Source organism: Populus trichocarpa, chromosome 6 (assembly GCF_000002775.5).
Source record: "Populus trichocarpa isolate Nisqually-1 chromosome 6, P.trichocarpa_v4.1, whole genome shotgun sequence".
NCBI lineage: Eukaryota > Viridiplantae > Streptophyta > Magnoliopsida > Malpighiales > Salicaceae > Populus > Populus trichocarpa.
Genome location: NC_037290.2, coordinates 9,411,924 through 9,429,945, shown reverse-complemented (window position 1 = coordinate 9,429,945; position 18,022 = coordinate 9,411,924). Strand labels below are relative to the sequence as shown.

At 34.7% G+C, this 18,022-nt stretch overlaps 1 protein-coding gene across 2 annotated transcripts in view; it reads right to left on the bottom strand.

Annotated features, from left to right (window-relative positions):
* Positions 1 to 16,908, bottom strand: part of LOC18100107 (nuclear pore complex protein NUP205) — a 34,733-nt gene extending 17,825 nt beyond the window's left edge. For both annotated transcript variants that reach the window (XM_006381293.3, XM_024603092.2), the window contains exons 1-31: positions 16,570 to 16,908; positions 16,384 to 16,482; positions 15,589 to 15,663; positions 15,385 to 15,489; positions 15,203 to 15,313; positions 13,363 to 13,522; positions 12,674 to 12,759; positions 12,400 to 12,522; positions 12,101 to 12,310; positions 11,470 to 11,559; positions 11,007 to 11,168; positions 10,592 to 10,708; positions 10,288 to 10,494; positions 9,806 to 9,907; positions 9,526 to 9,669; positions 8,773 to 8,903; positions 8,571 to 8,690; positions 8,156 to 8,279; positions 6,733 to 6,930; positions 5,199 to 5,317; positions 4,338 to 4,488; positions 4,137 to 4,249; positions 3,966 to 4,047; positions 3,780 to 3,866; positions 3,564 to 3,641; positions 2,301 to 2,507; positions 822 to 914; positions 638 to 751; positions 362 to 532; positions 195 to 250; positions 37 to 109 (exon numbers count right to left, since the gene is read on the bottom strand). In XM_006381293.3, coding sequence (XP_006381355.3) covers positions 37 to 109; positions 195 to 250; positions 362 to 532; positions 638 to 751; positions 822 to 914; positions 2,301 to 2,507; positions 3,564 to 3,641; positions 3,780 to 3,866; positions 3,966 to 4,047; positions 4,137 to 4,249; positions 4,338 to 4,488; positions 5,199 to 5,317; positions 6,733 to 6,930; positions 8,156 to 8,279; positions 8,571 to 8,690; positions 8,773 to 8,903; positions 9,526 to 9,669; positions 9,806 to 9,907; positions 10,288 to 10,494; positions 10,592 to 10,708; positions 11,007 to 11,168; positions 11,470 to 11,559; positions 12,101 to 12,310; positions 12,400 to 12,522; positions 12,674 to 12,759; positions 13,363 to 13,522; positions 15,203 to 15,313; positions 15,385 to 15,489; positions 15,589 to 15,663; positions 16,384 to 16,482; positions 16,570 to 16,710 — 3,849 coding nt within the window. In that variant the 5' untranslated portion in view covers positions 16,711 to 16,908. The remainder of the gene's footprint in view (positions 1 to 36; positions 110 to 194; positions 251 to 361; positions 533 to 637; positions 752 to 821; positions 915 to 2,300; positions 2,508 to 3,563; positions 3,642 to 3,779; positions 3,867 to 3,965; positions 4,048 to 4,136; positions 4,250 to 4,337; positions 4,489 to 5,198; positions 5,318 to 6,732; positions 6,931 to 8,155; positions 8,280 to 8,570; positions 8,691 to 8,772; positions 8,904 to 9,525; positions 9,670 to 9,805; positions 9,908 to 10,287; positions 10,495 to 10,591; positions 10,709 to 11,006; positions 11,169 to 11,469; positions 11,560 to 12,100; positions 12,311 to 12,399; positions 12,523 to 12,673; positions 12,760 to 13,362; positions 13,523 to 15,202; positions 15,314 to 15,384; positions 15,490 to 15,588; positions 15,664 to 16,383; positions 16,483 to 16,569) is intronic.
* Positions 16,909 to 18,022: the final 1,114 nt, after the last annotated feature.

The following is an 18,022-nucleotide window of genomic DNA, read 5'->3' as shown; positions in this document are numbered from 1 at the left end:
AATAAAAGTTGAGTTAATCAAAAAGATCAATCGTACCTGACTCAATACAAATGCCATCCTCAATGAACAGTCTCGAGAAGCAGAAGCACTTAGAGAGGCATCAAGAACCCTGCCAATGCCAGAAATATATTTACAAAGTATCCAAAAGGAAACTTGAATTAAGAGGAAAAACTAAAACAAGTGATGGTGCCCACCGATATAAAATGTCAGATCGATTTTCAAGTGAATGTATTCTTCTGGATGCAGACACCTGAGCAAACGCGTTGATCAACGCAAAATGGAAGTGTTTTAGACATAAGCAGCCAAAATATTATTTCAAACAGCACCATCAGCGAAAGGATCTAGGGAGATAGCAATAGACCTCAACAATATGTGACCAGCCAGTTAACATATGAAGTTGGGCAGCTTGTTCCTCAAGGTTCTTATTATACTTCCACCCCCATCTCAATAACTGTTGAATTGTCTCTCTTACATCATTGAGTTCAGCTTCATTTTCAAAGTTACTTAACTGGGGATAGACTGAATTGAATTTCTGGAGCAAAAAAAAAATCAATACCAGCATCCTTCTTTGGGCAAATTTCAGCAAATTAATAAAAGAAAATCAATCCTGGACCATAAACTTAAATTATAAAGTAACCTGCCAAAGCTTATCACGGAAAGAAGCAAGGTCAATCAGACGATCAGCGCGCTCTGAATAGTAGTAGATACCGCCCCTTCCTGAAGTTCTTGGATCTCCAAGTATTTCCTCTGCCTGCAAAACATGTAAAGAGAAGTCAGCATAGAAGAAACAAAGCAAGGACCAACAAAAAGTGCAATCTTACCATCAAATCATACTTCATATTGGAAACAATCTGGGAAAGCTTCATGGTAGTATCAGGAGATCGAAATTGGATAACCTCGAGCAACTCCAAAACCTAAATTTCATAACAGAAGACATGTTCCCAGCAGCAACAAAATGAGAGAGCATATTTTTCCTTCAAAAAACAATCCACAAACCTTTTTAAATATAAATTGTTTTGATAATCTTTTGCAATCTATGAAATTGGATACCTATGAAGCAAGAACCGAGGATTTACCACCCATCTACAGGGAAAACAAGAGCTAAAAACCAAATACTTATATAGTACATACCAAGTAAGAAACAAAAACCACCAAAAACATTCAAGAGTTAAAGAAAACCCTCCTCGCTCACAAAAAAGCTGTGAGGAGAAAAAAATAGCTAATTGTATAAAGCTCCAAGACTGAAATTGATTAAATTTGTGACACCATGGAGCATAAACATTCATATAAAGCAATTTTAAATAAGAAAAGAAATGTTAAAGTCAAGCAGCATCCAGTAAAACAAACTGAAATGCAAGTGTAAACACTAAGTAGCAAAGAAACCTCTAAAAAGATAAATCCACAAAGCATCTGAGAATAATAAAGCTGGCATGAAAAATACATAACTTTAAAGATATTTAATACAGCAGAGTAAGGCAATGTCTCACTGACAATTACATTGAGCCAGAAATCAAGGAAATAGAAAATGATGTGAGTGAATCCTTTAGATGGGTAAAACAGTCAGTCAATAAAGTTCAAAGAGAAACACAAAAAAATAAAATAAGGCATGCTTCTAGATAATTAGAGTACAGAGAAACAAAAGGCAGTAGCAATGGTCATATTGTTAGAGGTGGGGCAAAGCAAAGGAAGAAGAATCATTCAGTTCTTTGCTGTAATTCCATAGGCAAAGTGGCGAGGTCAAGTGTGGTCAAATATTAAGGCATTCAGAGTTTCATGCAAAACTGCACTTCACATTCAGGTCCAATTTCAAGTCCATTATCTTGTGGCTCTGGCTTTATTTTCATTGACCTACAATTAGCTATGGATAGGAGACTTAAGCTCCATTTGGGAACGCGGTTGAAACCGCATTCCCTCAAATTTCAAATTTTATTTTTTTTTGCTAAAAATTTTTTTAATGTTTTCAGATCGTTTTGATGTGCTGATTTCAAAAATAATTTTTTAAAAAAAAAAAAAACATCATTTTGATGCATTTCTAAGCAAAAAGCACTTTGAACCGCAACCACTACCACAATCTCAAACAGGCTATAGACTACATGCTATAGACTGAGTAAATGTACAAGTCATTAAGGAAGAATGTACGTGTGTAATATTTAAAAAAATAAAAGTAAAGACTGAATTCTTATAACATAAAATAAATCTATCAAACACCAAAAAATGCATGAGCTCCCAGTCCAAAAGAACCAAATGAAAAGGCTCTATACACCAGTCAACAAGTGATAAATTAGAGTGTGTAACAATACCTTATTCTTGCTTATTGTCTGGGTTCCAGCATGCTCAGTGCCGTTTCGAAGTATAACGGAATCATAAACTACATGATCAGGCCCACTTTCAATTACATCCCGTCCAAAAAGATGAGCAAGTATGGTCTGACATGCTTCTCGATGAGAGGGGCCACCCACATAACCAGAGTGCAATTCTACAGCTAAAAGCTTCAAGAGCCATGCTCTCTAGGAAAAATAATGAAATTAAATCAATCATCAGCTGTGTAGAGATAAATCATAAGGATTTCTTCAGTGGTAAGGACAGCATGGAGGTGGGAATAGACATCATAGGTTCAAGTAGTAGCAGTCTCCATTGTTCCCAAATAAAATAAAAATGAATTCTTGGTTTCTTGTCCATATTCAAAGATTAGCAAGCATCTAGACATGAAATTTTAAATGCAATGTTAATTACTTGGCAGTTTTCCATGTAACACAGCATGTATAAATGAAATCCATGTGCGAGCTCAAAAGTAAAACATCTCGAGAATTTGCAACTCAATTTCCACAATTTGAGGCTAATGCAATGTTAAGATCAGGAGCTTCAATGCTTAGGGAATTCAGAAAATGAACACTGCAAAATGAAAATTATAAATTCTTGTTCCAGTATCACATCATGCAAACTGCAAATTAGTGTTTTTAGAATAGACGATACTTTCCCATCAGACAATGGCATTAGTGAGAACTGAAGCAGCATCCTGAAATGGTCCAGGTTTTCAGTTGAACTATTTAAGGCAAAGACAGCACGAAGCCTAATTCCAGCTGGTCAGAATTGTGAAACAGCCAGCTCAGCAAACCAGATATTTTGGTTCTTAGAAGATTTAACACTTACATTAAATCTGATTGTGTATCATTTTAAACTGTGTACACAATTGGTAATAAAAATAGTACTAATGTTATATTTTGAACTTTTTAATTGAACCATCTATTCAATAGGGTCACTACTGCATCTGGTTCTTCTAACAATGGATTGGCCGAATTAGAAATTACAAAGACATTTTTTTATATATAGAAATCTTGGTGGTAATGATATTCCCATCAAATCCATGTCTTTAAAGATTGATCATGCTAACAACAAAATGCCAGATGGTAGCTATTTGTAAATATTGGCGGAAAAGGGCTAATTCACCCACTATCTAAATGCTGACTGCCATACTACAAGAATGGATGTATGAGAAGACTATAGAATGCCACAATAGAACAATAAGCCTGTTTAATCATCAAATATTAAAAACAATAACAAACCTGGTGAAGGGAGCTGATGCGAAGTGGCTGATTGCTATTCCGTTTAGGAAGCGGAGCAATACCAATAGTATCAAGGTGCTGTCATATAAAAAGATTCATCCAGAAAGAAAACAGGTACTGAAATGCTTAAAACAGGTGCCAAAATGCATAAAAACTTTATACAATATAAGCAGAGTAACAGTACCAAAGAGCTTTAGATTATAATTCATGTTGCACCTTTACAAAGAATTGATACTTTTTCTTGCTCAGCAAATCCATGGTAGGGCCACATGTAAGCGGGTCCACGGACAACTCATAAAGGAGCTGCACCAGTCAAAATGGTTAGATATTCTTAAAATGCCAGAACAGGAAAGGAACCAAATAATCAACACTATAATTGATAAAATTGAAGTAGCATGAAACCTGAAAACCAAACTCATGAAGCATTGCATTCTTTTCAGGTTTTAAAAGTCTGTCCAATATTTCAAGAATAACCTTCAAGCAACTGCAAGTTAAATAACAAAGTACAATCTATCATATAGACATCACAAAATTAAATATCAACGTACATAAGCAACTTGAAACCAAAAAAACCTGTAGTGAAACTTTGGTTGCAGAACTGTCCGCTCAACTGCGTGGTCAATATCAAATTTAAGCAGTAAATGTGTAACATTTGGAGCTGGCCGACTAATGTTATCTATTAGGAGCTGAAAAGAAAAGTAAAGCTGATTACAGACATCAATAAAGATCATTAAACATTATTGATGCTGGAAGCAAAGCAGTAGCTGGACTTGCCTGCATTATCAGAACCCCTGGATCATCAACCTTGTTCTCTATAATCTGACATTCTTCTGATCGTACCTCAAGGCAGGCTGCATAATCCTCAACCAAAGAGTTTGCAGCATTGGATTTCAACAGTAACTGTACGAGCCCCACCACACGGGAACTGTCACCAAAAGTAACAATAGTGTAGTTAACGCTTTCTGCAGAGGGCCATGAAGACCCAAAACACCAAATATATACCGACTGCCACCAACAATTAGGGGTGTTCGTGTTTCTGATAACGGAACAAAAAGTTCAAATAAAAAGGTAGTGGAATCCAGGAACCTAATTATTGAATAGCTGGCTCAATTTATTGGTTAACCAACTTCTATTTTTAAAACTTTCCGAGCTTCTATTGAAAATTTTCATAATGAATTTTTGGTCCATTAAAAACATTTAACAAGAAGACATTTCTCAATCACGTGACATTTGCAAGAAAAAAAATATAAAGTTATAGTAATAATGATAAAATATAAACGGAAAAGAAAAGAACTTTTATGGCTCGGCTCAGGTAGTCTAACCAATCACATAGAAAACTGGTTTGGTTCGGTTACCTAGTAATTGGTTCAGTTAAAGGCTGGTTGGCACACACAGTTCGCTGATCTCAAATAATATCAAACCAAAGAATCAGAAAATGTGAAATAAAACCATACCAAACCTAATGAACAGATCATTTTAATTTATTTCAGCTTTGATTCGTTGGCTACTTTAGTTGGTTGTTTTCCTGAACACCACCACCTTAAGCACACCCACCCACCAATCAACATTTCACCTAACCTCACTCTTTCTTGGAATGCAGCCAGACAAAAAGGTGCACAATTATGTGTTCAGTACCTTAGAATACTCATGATTTTGATTGAGCATTGCTGAATTTTGGGTAGAAAATCATATCTGACATACTCCAGCAATGCCACAATTAGATTATGATCTTGTGAAAGAATAACATCCAAAGGCTGCAACAGAAATAACCAAGTAATGAGAACATTATTTGAAATCTACTTCCAAATTATATTTAATATGTTACTTCTCCAAGTTACATTATAGATTGATTTAGGCAAGTGGATAGTTGGTTGCGATTAGTTAGTGTCCTAGGATAGAAAGGACAGAAACATATTTGATTGAAGGGATGGAAACAAGGACATATAATAAATCTATCTCTGAGACAGTTTCGGAGTGAATTCATATCCTTTCAAAACATAACGTGCAAGGAGACATCTTCTCTATCCCAATGTCTCTATCTTTTCCATCTCGAGACAGGTAACCAAACACAACCTTGATATTGTGTACAAAGAATAAAAATGAGAGAGTCGTATGAGATGATCATATTAGAACATTAATTGTGGAACACTTCGTGAGCTAGTAAAGGCCTCCAAGCCAGAAATCCGAAGCTATATATAAACTACTCTCCTTAAAAACTTCTCAACAACTATTATACCTTTAATACAATACTAACATTATCACATATTGGTCCCCCCTCTAATCAAGGCAAAGACTAACATTAATTATTACTTTTGACAAACTTTGCTAATATTCAAAAAACGTTATTTAACAAAAAGGACTCTTAAAATTTCTATTCATTCTTGCATTGTAATTTCTATTAGCATCACATCAACTTAAAAAGAAATATTCAGAATAAAGAATCAAAAAAAGTTATTCAACAAAAAGAATTTATAAAAAATTTATTCATTCTTATATTGTTAACTTCTATTAGCATCACATCTAATTAAAAAGAACTCTTCAAAATAAAGAACATAATGCTGCAAATTAAATAAAACACAACAAGTTAAAATAGATGTGAATAACAGAAGCGCTTATGTCAAACCACAAAGTTGGGTACATAATTTAGGAGTTTGTCTTAAATGTGAGCAGCAATTGTCTATGCATTTTGGACTTCAGCATGGAATTTAGTATTTCTGAAAAAGCTTAACAGGCATGGCCTTGTTCTTTTGTCCTTCTGTATAGATAAAAGGCATGAACTTATTCTATAACCATAACTTCCAGATTTATACTAAGTCATGCACCACCTAAATGACATCTGAATAATGAACAAACATATGGACACTGAAATGAGCACACAAGATTGAAATCAGGAAAAAAAATCAATCAATCAATCAAAATAACCCTTTACCGAGACCAAAAAATATTAAAATTTGTCAGATCATACATGCACTAAATGTTTCAGAAGATCTGGCCCAAAGCAGACAGAAGCAGACAAAATTCATGAATCAAGCGAGCCCCAATAAGCTTAGGACTCAGGTTTTTTCAGTTCAAAACTTACCCATATATATATAAAAGAACCAAACTAAACATTAATGCTAGCTTCTATGCATCAGAGAAGTAATGCATGCTACAAAAATGAAACAGTTACCTGGTATAGAGGACGCCAATAATCAGAAACTAGTAAATCCTTTTCAAGGACAAGAATTATAATCTCCAAAGAAAGTTGTACAGCCTTTTCAAGCAGTTGCCCATAAATTTGAGAAGTCCGTTCAGTGATAATAGAATTTACCCCTGGCAGAAGGATGCCCATGATATTTCGAAAAACAATCCGGCCACTCATGAAATCCTGCCAAAAACAAATGTCAAACATTCTGTTACAACTAAATTATCAGCCTATAGTCTACACACAGATATAAGGAAGTCATGCAGCTTTGAAAAATCTTTTTGTCAAAACAAATGAAATAAAGCATAATGCAAATCTAGCCACAAGGCTTAAAAAAGAAAAATGTTGTTTGCAACAAAATTTTCAAGCCAAGCCCAAAACGAATTTCAGGAACAATATAGCAGTACCAAAAGAGAGTCTGATACCTTCTTTTCTTTGAGAAGTCAATCAATAACAATTTAATGAAAGGAGAGATACAATTTATGCTCTATTTTATTATTGCAAGATCTCTCCAACCAAGCAGGCACGTACCTTTTCAACTTCAATTAATGCAAACTACGTATACTTCCCTTTAGAAAACTCAATAGAATTAATTTCATCACCCAATGTAAGAGGAAGGAGGTATAGAGAAAATCAGATGCTACAGTACTAACTATAAACCCCCTCAAAATATGAGAGAACAGTCACTGGACCATGATGTCCCAGAATGCCTTGGAACTTATTTTCATTGTTAACCTAACAAACGCAATACATCAAGAGTTACAGAGAAAGAAGATGATAAATACAAGGGCCAAGCTATTTACATGAAGAGCATGACTCGACTCAAGCATCCACCACAATGATTATTGTGGTGCAAAACGTTTAGGTTAGTGTTGAGTGCATGGGAACAGACATACCTAGCATGGGAAAAATGCAATTCTAAATATGAACCTGTATGTTCAAGCCTGGAGAAGAGAGATCCAAACTCGGAACCTCTTCTTTACAGGATCAGTATGGATACCAATTACATTTTTTACTTTTCTTTAGACGGGGAGGAAAACAAAAGGAAAGGAAAATGCAGTACATAACCACCGGAGGAACAAGTTTATAATCTGTAATTCAAATTGAAAAAAACTAAAGCTGTAATGAAAACAGTCAAAGGAACCACCAGAGTAACAAGTTAAAAACCCAAATCATGTACACAAAAGCTACAGAGAAAATGAAATTCATACCTCAACAAGCTTGTTTTCCTAGAAATATGAACGGGGAATCTAAGCCCACTGGAAGCTAGCACTTTATATTAATAATTGAAAAGTTAAGAGCACACATATGATTCTGAGTTTCCAACCACCTTTCCAAAGCATAAACTGACATTGGAAGTAGATGTGTAAACATTTGGAGTCAGACAAACAAGCAATGAAACACCTACTTTTAACAACTCTAAGACCGGAAGCTGCATCTGAAGCGAAGATGGTTGCGTGCCTGTTGAAAGCTGTGACAGGTCAACAACACTGTCAATGTCCTCATCTTCAATTTCATACATGCTCAACATCCTGCAGAATACAATATAAACATAAATAAGTTTCTCATATGCTACGCAACTGATGTGATATACTTCATTTATTTGAAAAGTTAAAACATAGCAACTTCCATCTTTAAAACTGAAACAGGAACCTAAAGAAAAGTCCATTGCGTGGAAAGCAGAAATTCAATTTAAGATGAACAAGTGTGAAATAGGAGAACGAATGAAGGAGCAACTACAAAAAGATACACAAGATCCTAAATAAATAAGTTGAAAAGAAGGAAAAAGCTGAGTTCCTTAATGAAAATGGTAGAAGACATACATGTGAAAATGTTGAAGACAAGAAACAACTAACTGCCATTTCTCGCAAGGATCTGCATAGGCTCTCTGAGGGAATGGCCCAAAGACATGATCACATATGAACCTAAAGATGCCTATAAATCTGCAAGAAGATAAACAACATTAGAGAAAGAAAGCATAGAAAACAATTATCAGAATGTGAGAAAGAGCCCATTGAGCCGTACCTACGCCCTCTATCGCTCACATCTTTTTCCTCACCAATGAGAGCATTTAACAAGTTAAGGAAAGATATTGTCGAAGGATATCGTTCTCTCCTTGCTTCTATTTCATTCAACTCATATTGCATATCATAAACCTGCAAAAATCAGAGTTCAACAGAAATATTTTAGCATATGAAGGTAAACTAAACAATTTCCTAGTCCTAGTTGATAATGGATGTCCAGATAAAATTGGTAAAGTTCCGAATCTCAACATAATTAGCTCATTGAGACTCTGACAAGCAACTGTGCATTATCAACATCAAGTGCCACAGCCACTTTCTGAAATAATAATACATGAAATAGAATAGATATTTAACATCAGAAAAGGAAACGAAACTACAGAAGTTTTTAACTTCTCTTCAGAACACAAAAATGAAAAGAGAAAAAAGGTGAATTTGCTAAGATATATGAATGACTCTTCATGCTATTGCATCTGAAAGTTCTTGTACATGCAATACTAGATTCAACCAATCAACATGCCAAATAGCCGGTAGCAATATGTGGCTTGAAAGACCAAATGTTAACAAAAGGTCATCAAAATCAAGTCCAAAAAACCATTTGTATGAAAACCTTCAAATATTTCTCAAAGAAATCATCAAGTTCTATAAATGTATAATGCTTGTATTAAAAGAAAGAAAGCAAAAAATTATACAGCTAATACATTCTAAGTAGGTTCAGACAACCAAAAAAAATCTAAATTCTACAGAGAAAACTAACCTGTGTTCCTGTCGGCTGTGCAATGTTTCCAACCTGAGCCCCAACAACCACAGGTAAATCATACTGCTCAAGATAACTCCAAATAGCATCTTTTAGGACTGGAGAGACATGAACAAAAGTAGCTATAGCATTCCGCAGAGCACCCTGTAAAATAATGGTATATTCAATTTACAAAGGGGCAGAAACAACTCAGTGGAAGCTTCTAATACTTAAACAGAAAATTGCAAGCATTGCTGAAAAACTTGCTTAGGGAACCAGCTTGATCCAAATAAACTTCAACCTTCAAATATGGAGGCACATTTTCATAACTAAGGAGCTTGAACAATGGTTCAATGTCAGGAAACCAGTTTTTTCTATCCACAGGATTCCCATTTTCAATAACCTGCAGAACACAGAAAATAAATAAAAACCAAGAGCGTAAAAGGAGTACAGAACAGGAGAAAAAAAATTAATGAGAAAAATGAAAAACTAAAGGGTTGTTCAGAAAAAGAGTAATACTCCCTTTTGGAAAAATATGATTGTAAGTCCTCATATTTTATTTTTTCCTAAAATGCTTAGAGGAGGGCAGACAAAGGCTGAAGTTATCCTTGAAATTCTATCAGCAATCCAGTGATAAAAATTCCTTTCGAGAATGTGACTATCAATGCCCATTGGCACAAATATCTTAATGTTATTTACATGAATCAACAGTGATGATAAAACCATAGAAACAAATCAATTTCAAGGAAAGAAAGGAAAAATATAGCAGAAGTAAGTTAAAACCTTTTGAAGAACATCCAGATATGCAACCAGTGCTTTTGCATCCCCTTCCTGAAACTCTGGTAGCATGGTTCCAGCTGTCTGAACTGACTGTTTGAACTTCTCGTCATATATAGTTAAGCAATCAAACAAAGTGCTCCACCCAACAGAACGGAAGGCGTTTCCCTGAAGTAACTCATAAACCTTTGCAGCACCTTCTTGACTTGAAGCCTGAAAGGAACATTACATCAAGAACACCAAAGTCGGACATAGCATAAACATGGTATAGCATTCCACTTATTAAATTATAAAACAGAAATTCACATACCAGAGCACTCAGCATTTTTAAAAAGGCTACAAGTGTTTGAAAATTAGTATGATCCTCTCCAGCAAAATTGACAAATGTCCACAAAACATCATTGCCAGACAATAGCTCTGGTTCTTTCTGGAAAAAGTAAAAAAATCAAGGTACCAGAAAATGGTGAGATAGATATGAAGAATTAATTAAAAAAATGCACAACTTGCTTCTCACTACTAAATTTTAATTCAGTAATTTCTTCTTTCAGATCCTAAATCTAAACAGAAACCTGAACTAACATTTTAATTAGAGTTGGCTAAGAAAGTGGTATAGCTCACAAAAGATTGTAATTTATTTAAAGAATTTACTGTTTTGGAACTTCCAAGTTCAAAATTCCTTGGTGATGAACAAATTCACCAAGTCATACAAATAAGGTGCAACAAACCTGATAAATTTCGCTCACAAACTCCAGCAGAGAGACAAACAGCAGAGGACCAGTTTCGGTGGCCTGTTGTGAATCCGGGTTGCTATCATGCATAAGATCTTGTGAAACAGCCAAACGGTATGAGTTGAGCGTGCTCATTGCCTTGTCCTTAGATTCTTTTACCTTCAAGAGTACTGCAATGTCAGCATTTAAAAACAATAACTCCAAAAGAAGGCAGTAGAAAGGAATGTGAGCAAGTTCTCACCCAGAGCAGAAAAAAAATTGACATTAAAACACCAAACAATCGGACAGAAATTGACAGAAAGAGATGTTGCTCAACTAGTTTGAATCATAAAGAGCAGTTGTACACAAATCCTAGCAGATGTACAAGTTGATTACTTGCTGCACAGCATCTTACAACTCCAAATGGGTTTATTTTCAAATAATATTAAGATTTAAGAGAAAATGAAATTATCCAACTTACCTTATCCCTCACAAGTTGGTGAGAGAGTAAGCAAGTAGTCAGCTTGTGCATATAAGCATTGTACATGTAGATCATATCCTCGTCATCATTCTGCGGAAACCAAAATTTGATATTGGCCTTAAAATCACATTCTATAATTTAGCAAACTCTTCACCATATGCTAGAGAGAAAATAAACAAAATGTAACATCACAATCAAAATAAGGATTAATGGGAGAACATGCAACAATATATGCACCACAGAAGGTCAAGTATTCCTACACAACATATATCCAGGATTGAGCAGCACAACACAAGAACAGAAGACTCTAGAAACACCCACTATAGATTAAGAGCTTCCAAAAGCCTGATCCATGCATTTTCTGAATCCCATGTTTAGAGTGAGGGAACCCCAGGAAATAAATTTGACTCTCCCTCAGAATTGTAGTGGAGAGTAGAACTGTACACGCCGCAGAAAGGGTCATACTATGAAATCAAATAACAATCTTTGTTTTAAAGGTATTTTGTAAACCAATTGGTTGAGCAAAGGCTATATTGAAAAATAACAAATGCATTGACCTTAAGGCAGCTTTGATTAGAAGATAAGAAAATAAAAATTTTGCCAGTGAAGGGAAACATTCTGCATAACAAACCTGGTAGGCTGCTGTTCGAAGAATGTTATCCAGTAAAAACTGAAAAACATTGTGTGAGAAAATGAATTCAAGGCACGAATTTACATAGCCTGAATTATTTGATGAAGAAGCTGAAACGCCATCATTTATTAACATCAAATGCACACACCAAGCAAGTCTTATAACACCAACAAAGCCCTCCACGTTTGGATTGTTTCCAACAGCCATCACCTGCGCAACGAGTATGCAAGATTATCAAATTATTATAAACCGTCACTATGGACGATGAGTAGAAAATCACAATTTATCATTCATCTTACAATTTCATGAAATTCTTTTCTAAAAGAAGCATCATGAGACAGGATAGATCCTTTATCAGGAACGGCACTCAGAGCATCTGATATGAAGGCAATTACAAGAGAGAAAAGCAGACTGAATGTAATCTGCACAAGCAGAAAATGTGAAAAGAAACTCTCAGTAACTTTATTCATAGCAGAAAAAAATTGGAAAAACCAAAATCATCCCAGGTAATATTCCTCCATAAAAAAAACAAAGAACATAAAACTGCACAGTCAACAGAAAACAAAGCCATGCCTGATGTTTTAATGTGTTGGTGCCCTCCATAGGTTCAGCTGCACTATCTTTTAAACAATTAAAAATATCCTTTACATCTTTTGGACCTGTAATGAGGAAATTTTATAGCAAGTCAAATGAATAAACCTTTTCACTCTCAGAGGAAAAAAGGGAAGTATTGTTTGGTTCTATTTGATCTCAAAAGAGAAAATCTCAACTAAACATCATTTCCATCTATATTAAGTAAGGTTGACGATAAAGGGAAAGGACACCAAAGGGTACATTAATTTGACACATTTGACCATGTATGAATACTTGACTACTTGTAAGGCATGCATTGCAATTTTTTATTGCGTGCTCCACCCCTAACCCAACACACAAAAAGAAAACACCGGTTAAGAAAGAAACGGGTCTTGTCCTTTTAATGTTATCCGATAAGGGAAGGAAACTAGATATTTATTAGGCCCAAAAGTTCTGAAACTTTTACTAAACACTTAAGAATTAACTCCCTAAAGGACCATGCACATGGCGAAAAGAAAATATACAATCTATAAAGCATAAACTTATCAACTTGAGTCATTATTCACAAGTATTGCACTCACGAAACAATATTTCACAGGTGAAATTTATGGGTACTGTAAAACTTCGACACAAACCACGGTCATATAAAAGAAACAATGCAAAAAACAAGACAACTCTCAGAATCTTACTTGTCCGCACAACCAGAACAGAGAGGACAAGGCAATGTCCAAGTATCAATCTCTCTCTACAAACCACAGCTTGACGCTCAACAAGAGCACCTCTAGAATCAAGGACATAATGCTCACAAAGAGGCCCACCAAAACCAGCTGGTTCTTCCAGATTGAGTTCCTTGAACCAAACAGATATCAATTTGCTCAATATATGACACAAAAATAACAGAGATGATCATATAAAATGCCACATGGCAAGTGAAGTAACTGCACAGTTAAAAAAACAAAAGCTAGACACTTATTTTACAATCTGAAGATATTAAATTCCATGTCCTGCTACCTGAAATCTCAATATTCTCTATAACAAGAAAACAAATATCAGAGTCAATAAATAGCAGGAAAGTAAAGATGCATTAATGTAGTTAAGAGGAAACAAGTTCAACCCAAAGAGAAGTGTTTGGCAACTAGTCCAGTGGAACAGCAGCTCCATAAGCTACTATCACACTGTGAGCTAAAGTTACAAGTTGAAAGTCAACTCGGATTAAGTAGATTTGGCAGATTGAAGGTACAAAACTTCAATGCGTTATGTGCTTCTGAGACCCCTTTTATCATTTGAAAGTTCAATAGGAATTGCAGAGACCTAAAGCAACATCTAAGATGCTAGCACAGAAAGGGACTATAATAATAGGGAAGCAAGCATCTAAACCGCAGTTGAATTGCAGATATTCTATTTTCCTGTCAGGATTTGAATTTCACACATAAGATCTGTCATAACCTCCTCCCTACTACATTATTCCCAGAGCCAAGATCAATGAGCAAGACCTGAAGAAATGGTATTGCTAGCATAGAAGATAAGCTCAGGTTCAAGTACTGACTTGCTGAAACAAAAAATCACTCTTATGAATTTTGAAGGTTATCAAAAATGAAAAACAAAGGCACTGGAATAAAACCAAGCATGACACTGATCTAGGGCACAGGAGTAGATGCTAATCTAGTGGTGGTTTAATTGGGGATTAAGGTTAGGGACTGTCATGAATGGATTAGCAGTAATTGGGGTAGAAATATTTTTTTGATTCAGTGGCTGGAATCAAAACTAGTTCATGGTAGAAGAAGTGGCACGATCGAAATAGAATAGAAGCACAGGAGGAAGGGAAGATCCAGAAACCAAGCCTACAAAACAACTATAAAACTCTCAACTATTCCATGAATCAAGTCCAATGAAAAAGCTTGATTTGTGTGTGTTTACCCAGCGGGAAAAAAAAGACTTGTAAATTAGAAAGTTGTAAACAAAGCCATGCATGACTTATCACTGAATAAAGTTATTCATTGTCAAGTTGTTAAGATTCATGAACACCAAAGAAGACTCCTAAGAGAAGTGAAATAGACAAATGATTCACAAATTAGAGCGAAGATTTTGTTTTACAAAAATCAGCCTTATCAAATATTGGCATATGCTTTGTTACTCTTGTTTTAGAAAGTGGAGATACTTGGTTCTTACATTAATAGATATATGCACTTTCAAATAGATAAAATGATACCTTAATTTATTTGAAAAGGGTCAGATTTAAGTTAAGTTCCACTTGCTACATACCAAGATTCAAATACTTTAGCACAGGTAAAACATAGATCGAATGGAAATTAACCTGAGTAAACAACCATTTCTAAACTACATGTTGCTCCCAACCAAGGGTGAGACTAATCCAACTTGGTTCAAACCTATTTGGACACTCTAGACCTTTCAACTACCACACTCACCTTACATAGGGCATTTTGGTATATAATGTTCTAAATGTGCAAGCATAAGGCCTGATCAAGTCTGAGAAGACACCAGTATACCAAACTAGTCAAAGGTTCAAACCTTTATTAGAGAAATCAATCGCTGTCGAAGCCCACCATTGATTAGATCTTCAAGATACTTCTGGATGTCTGACACGATATCATCTTCAAGTCCTCGATCAAGCACTACAGCCTGCAAAGGACGGTTTAAAAAACCTAGAATGGCACTAAACTATTTAAAAAAAAAAACAGAAATTGAGGCACCCTTAATAGCATATGCAGGGCTGTAATTAGATCTCGTCTCTCGGTGTACCAAAGTCCTGCTGCAAGCCGCAGAATTTCTAATGGCTCCCGTGCCATTAAACCCCACTAGAAATGAAAAGAAGAAACATGAATAAGAGCATAATGGCAGCACATAAATCATGAGTCAGTGAAAACAGGAGACAAAGAAGCAAAATCAAGATTTACCTCTTGATTGGCAGAAACCAGCAATCGAACACACTCTATTTCGTTAAGATGGAGGTCATCACTCAATTTCAATGCCTACAATCAAACATAAGCACAAAAGATCAAGCATTACGTAAGAAAAGAAAAAATAGACTTAAAAACTGGTGAGAGAGAAACAACAATATATTAGAAGACCTGAAATAAATAAGGACTAAGAATACTAGGTTTTCAAATCGTAAAAACTAGTGAGGCATGAATAACCAACCTTGACAGTGAATAACTTTATTCAGTGATAAGTCATGCATTAAACATTACAAGATTATAAATACAAATAAGCATAAAGTCCCATAGTATTCACGTGCATCATATTGGCTTAATTCCTCAAATACACATCAGATAAGCCATTGCACATTAGCTTCTAATTTTAGGTACTTAGGAGCTGCTAAACATGTTTATTAGTAAGAATTTTAAATTCCTTGCTGAATGAAATATTTGCAAGGAATTTAAAATTCTTACTAATAAACATTATTAGCAGCTACAAAGGGCCCATTTAGTAACGTTGCCGTCTTCCATTTTCTGTTTTTGTTTTCTTTTGTAAAAGCTGTTTTCAAAATTTTCACTATCAATACTTAAAATTTTATCATTTTTTATGTCCCCGTTTGTTGGTTCTTCTACCATTATAAAAACAAATATACAAGCCCTAAGTAATAAGGTTTATTAGTGAACAGCTCAGCTAAGAATTAACCTGAGCCAATTCCAATTAACCCAAATAAAAAAGAAATTATTGACTACCAACTATCACAAAATGAAACTCACAATTTGCACATCCTGATCATCTAGTGAGATTGCTGGTGAATCCGGCAGCCTAACTTCTTTCGACTGGACGACTTGTGCGCGGTCCGATGGTTTGGGAGGCTACAAAAACAAAACCAATGTATAAATATATATATATATATATATATGAAGAGATAAATAAATATTAATTAACAGGGGGGAGCGTACCGGGTAGAAGAGGAGCGCTTGCAGAGACGGGAGAGAGCTGCGAATAGCGTGCATTAGTTCGACTCTCTCCGCCGCTGACGGTGGCGAAGGATTTAGAAGTGTGGATTCGATGGTGGAGAGGAGTTGTTTTGGGGATGCCATTTCCCAACTTAAAACACTTCAATTAAAACAAAAAATAAGAAGAGGAAGAAGAAGTGAGGAAATAAAAATAAAAAAGAAAATGCTTTATTAATGGAAGAGGGGGTCTTTTTTTTAAGCTCCGGAGCTAGCTAGTGTCTTGATGTTCTTCTTCTCCATCGAAAATAAAAGGCAAAAAAAAAAATGGAAAAGCCTGGATTCCGAAACGGCGAAACCCTACTTCAAGTGCCTTTAGGCGCGCGATTAAAATCTCCTTAGGCTTAAGTTTGGGCCTCATTTTGAAAATTCCTCTTTGGACCACACTAAGCCCATGGACTATAATTGATATGTCATCACCCTCTCATTGCAAGTAACGAAACCAAGACACCTTGTGATAAATGCTAGCTTGAACTTCGCAAGCAACAAAACTGAAACAATTCAAAAAAATAATTGCAAAATAGAATTACAAAACAAAATCAATTAAAATGATTAGAATATTTAAAAAAAATATTTGTTTTATTCCGATTTTATAAGCTTAAAATCAAAAAATCTTAACCCAACCGAACCGGTTTAGTTAAAAAATATAAATAACCGATCCAAAAAAAATCAAACCGAACCGAAACCAAGCTCATCATAAAACCCATTAGAAAATCCAAAAAAAAACACAAAAAACAATATAGTTTTTTGTTTTAATATAAAATAATCGAATCAAAACCGAACCGAAATTGGTGGGTTGGGTTTTGGTTTTTGATATAAAATAATCAAACCAAACCGAGACCTGTCGGTTGGAACTAGTTTTGGTTTGAGTTCGGTTTCGGTTTTATTTTTTGTATTTTATGAGATTTCAGTTTGGTTATTTTTATAGGTAAAATCTGAACCGAACAAAAAATGATCACCCCTAATTGCAAGTCGAATTTTTAAGTAAAACAATTAATATATAGGTTTATCTTATGTGTTTTTTAATAACACATAAAAATAAATTAAAGGGTAAAATTAAAATTAAAAATATTCTATTAAAAATACAAAAAACAATATATAAGATAATCAGAGTTAATCTATCAAATCCGCGAACCAGATTATAACACCCAATTGGGTTTAAAAAAATATATTTCTAAAAAAAATTATTTAATTATACGCCAATTAAGTGCATGATACTTTTTTATATCAAACACAAATTTTTTTCTTGAAAAATAGGAATGATGTGTTGGACTAGAATAAAAAAATAACCTTGGTTTTTTTAAAGTTTAATAAAAAAAATGTTTTTTAAGTCAAATAAAACAAGACCTTAAAAAAATGATGAAATGATTTTTTTCATTTTAATAGGTTAAAAATACAT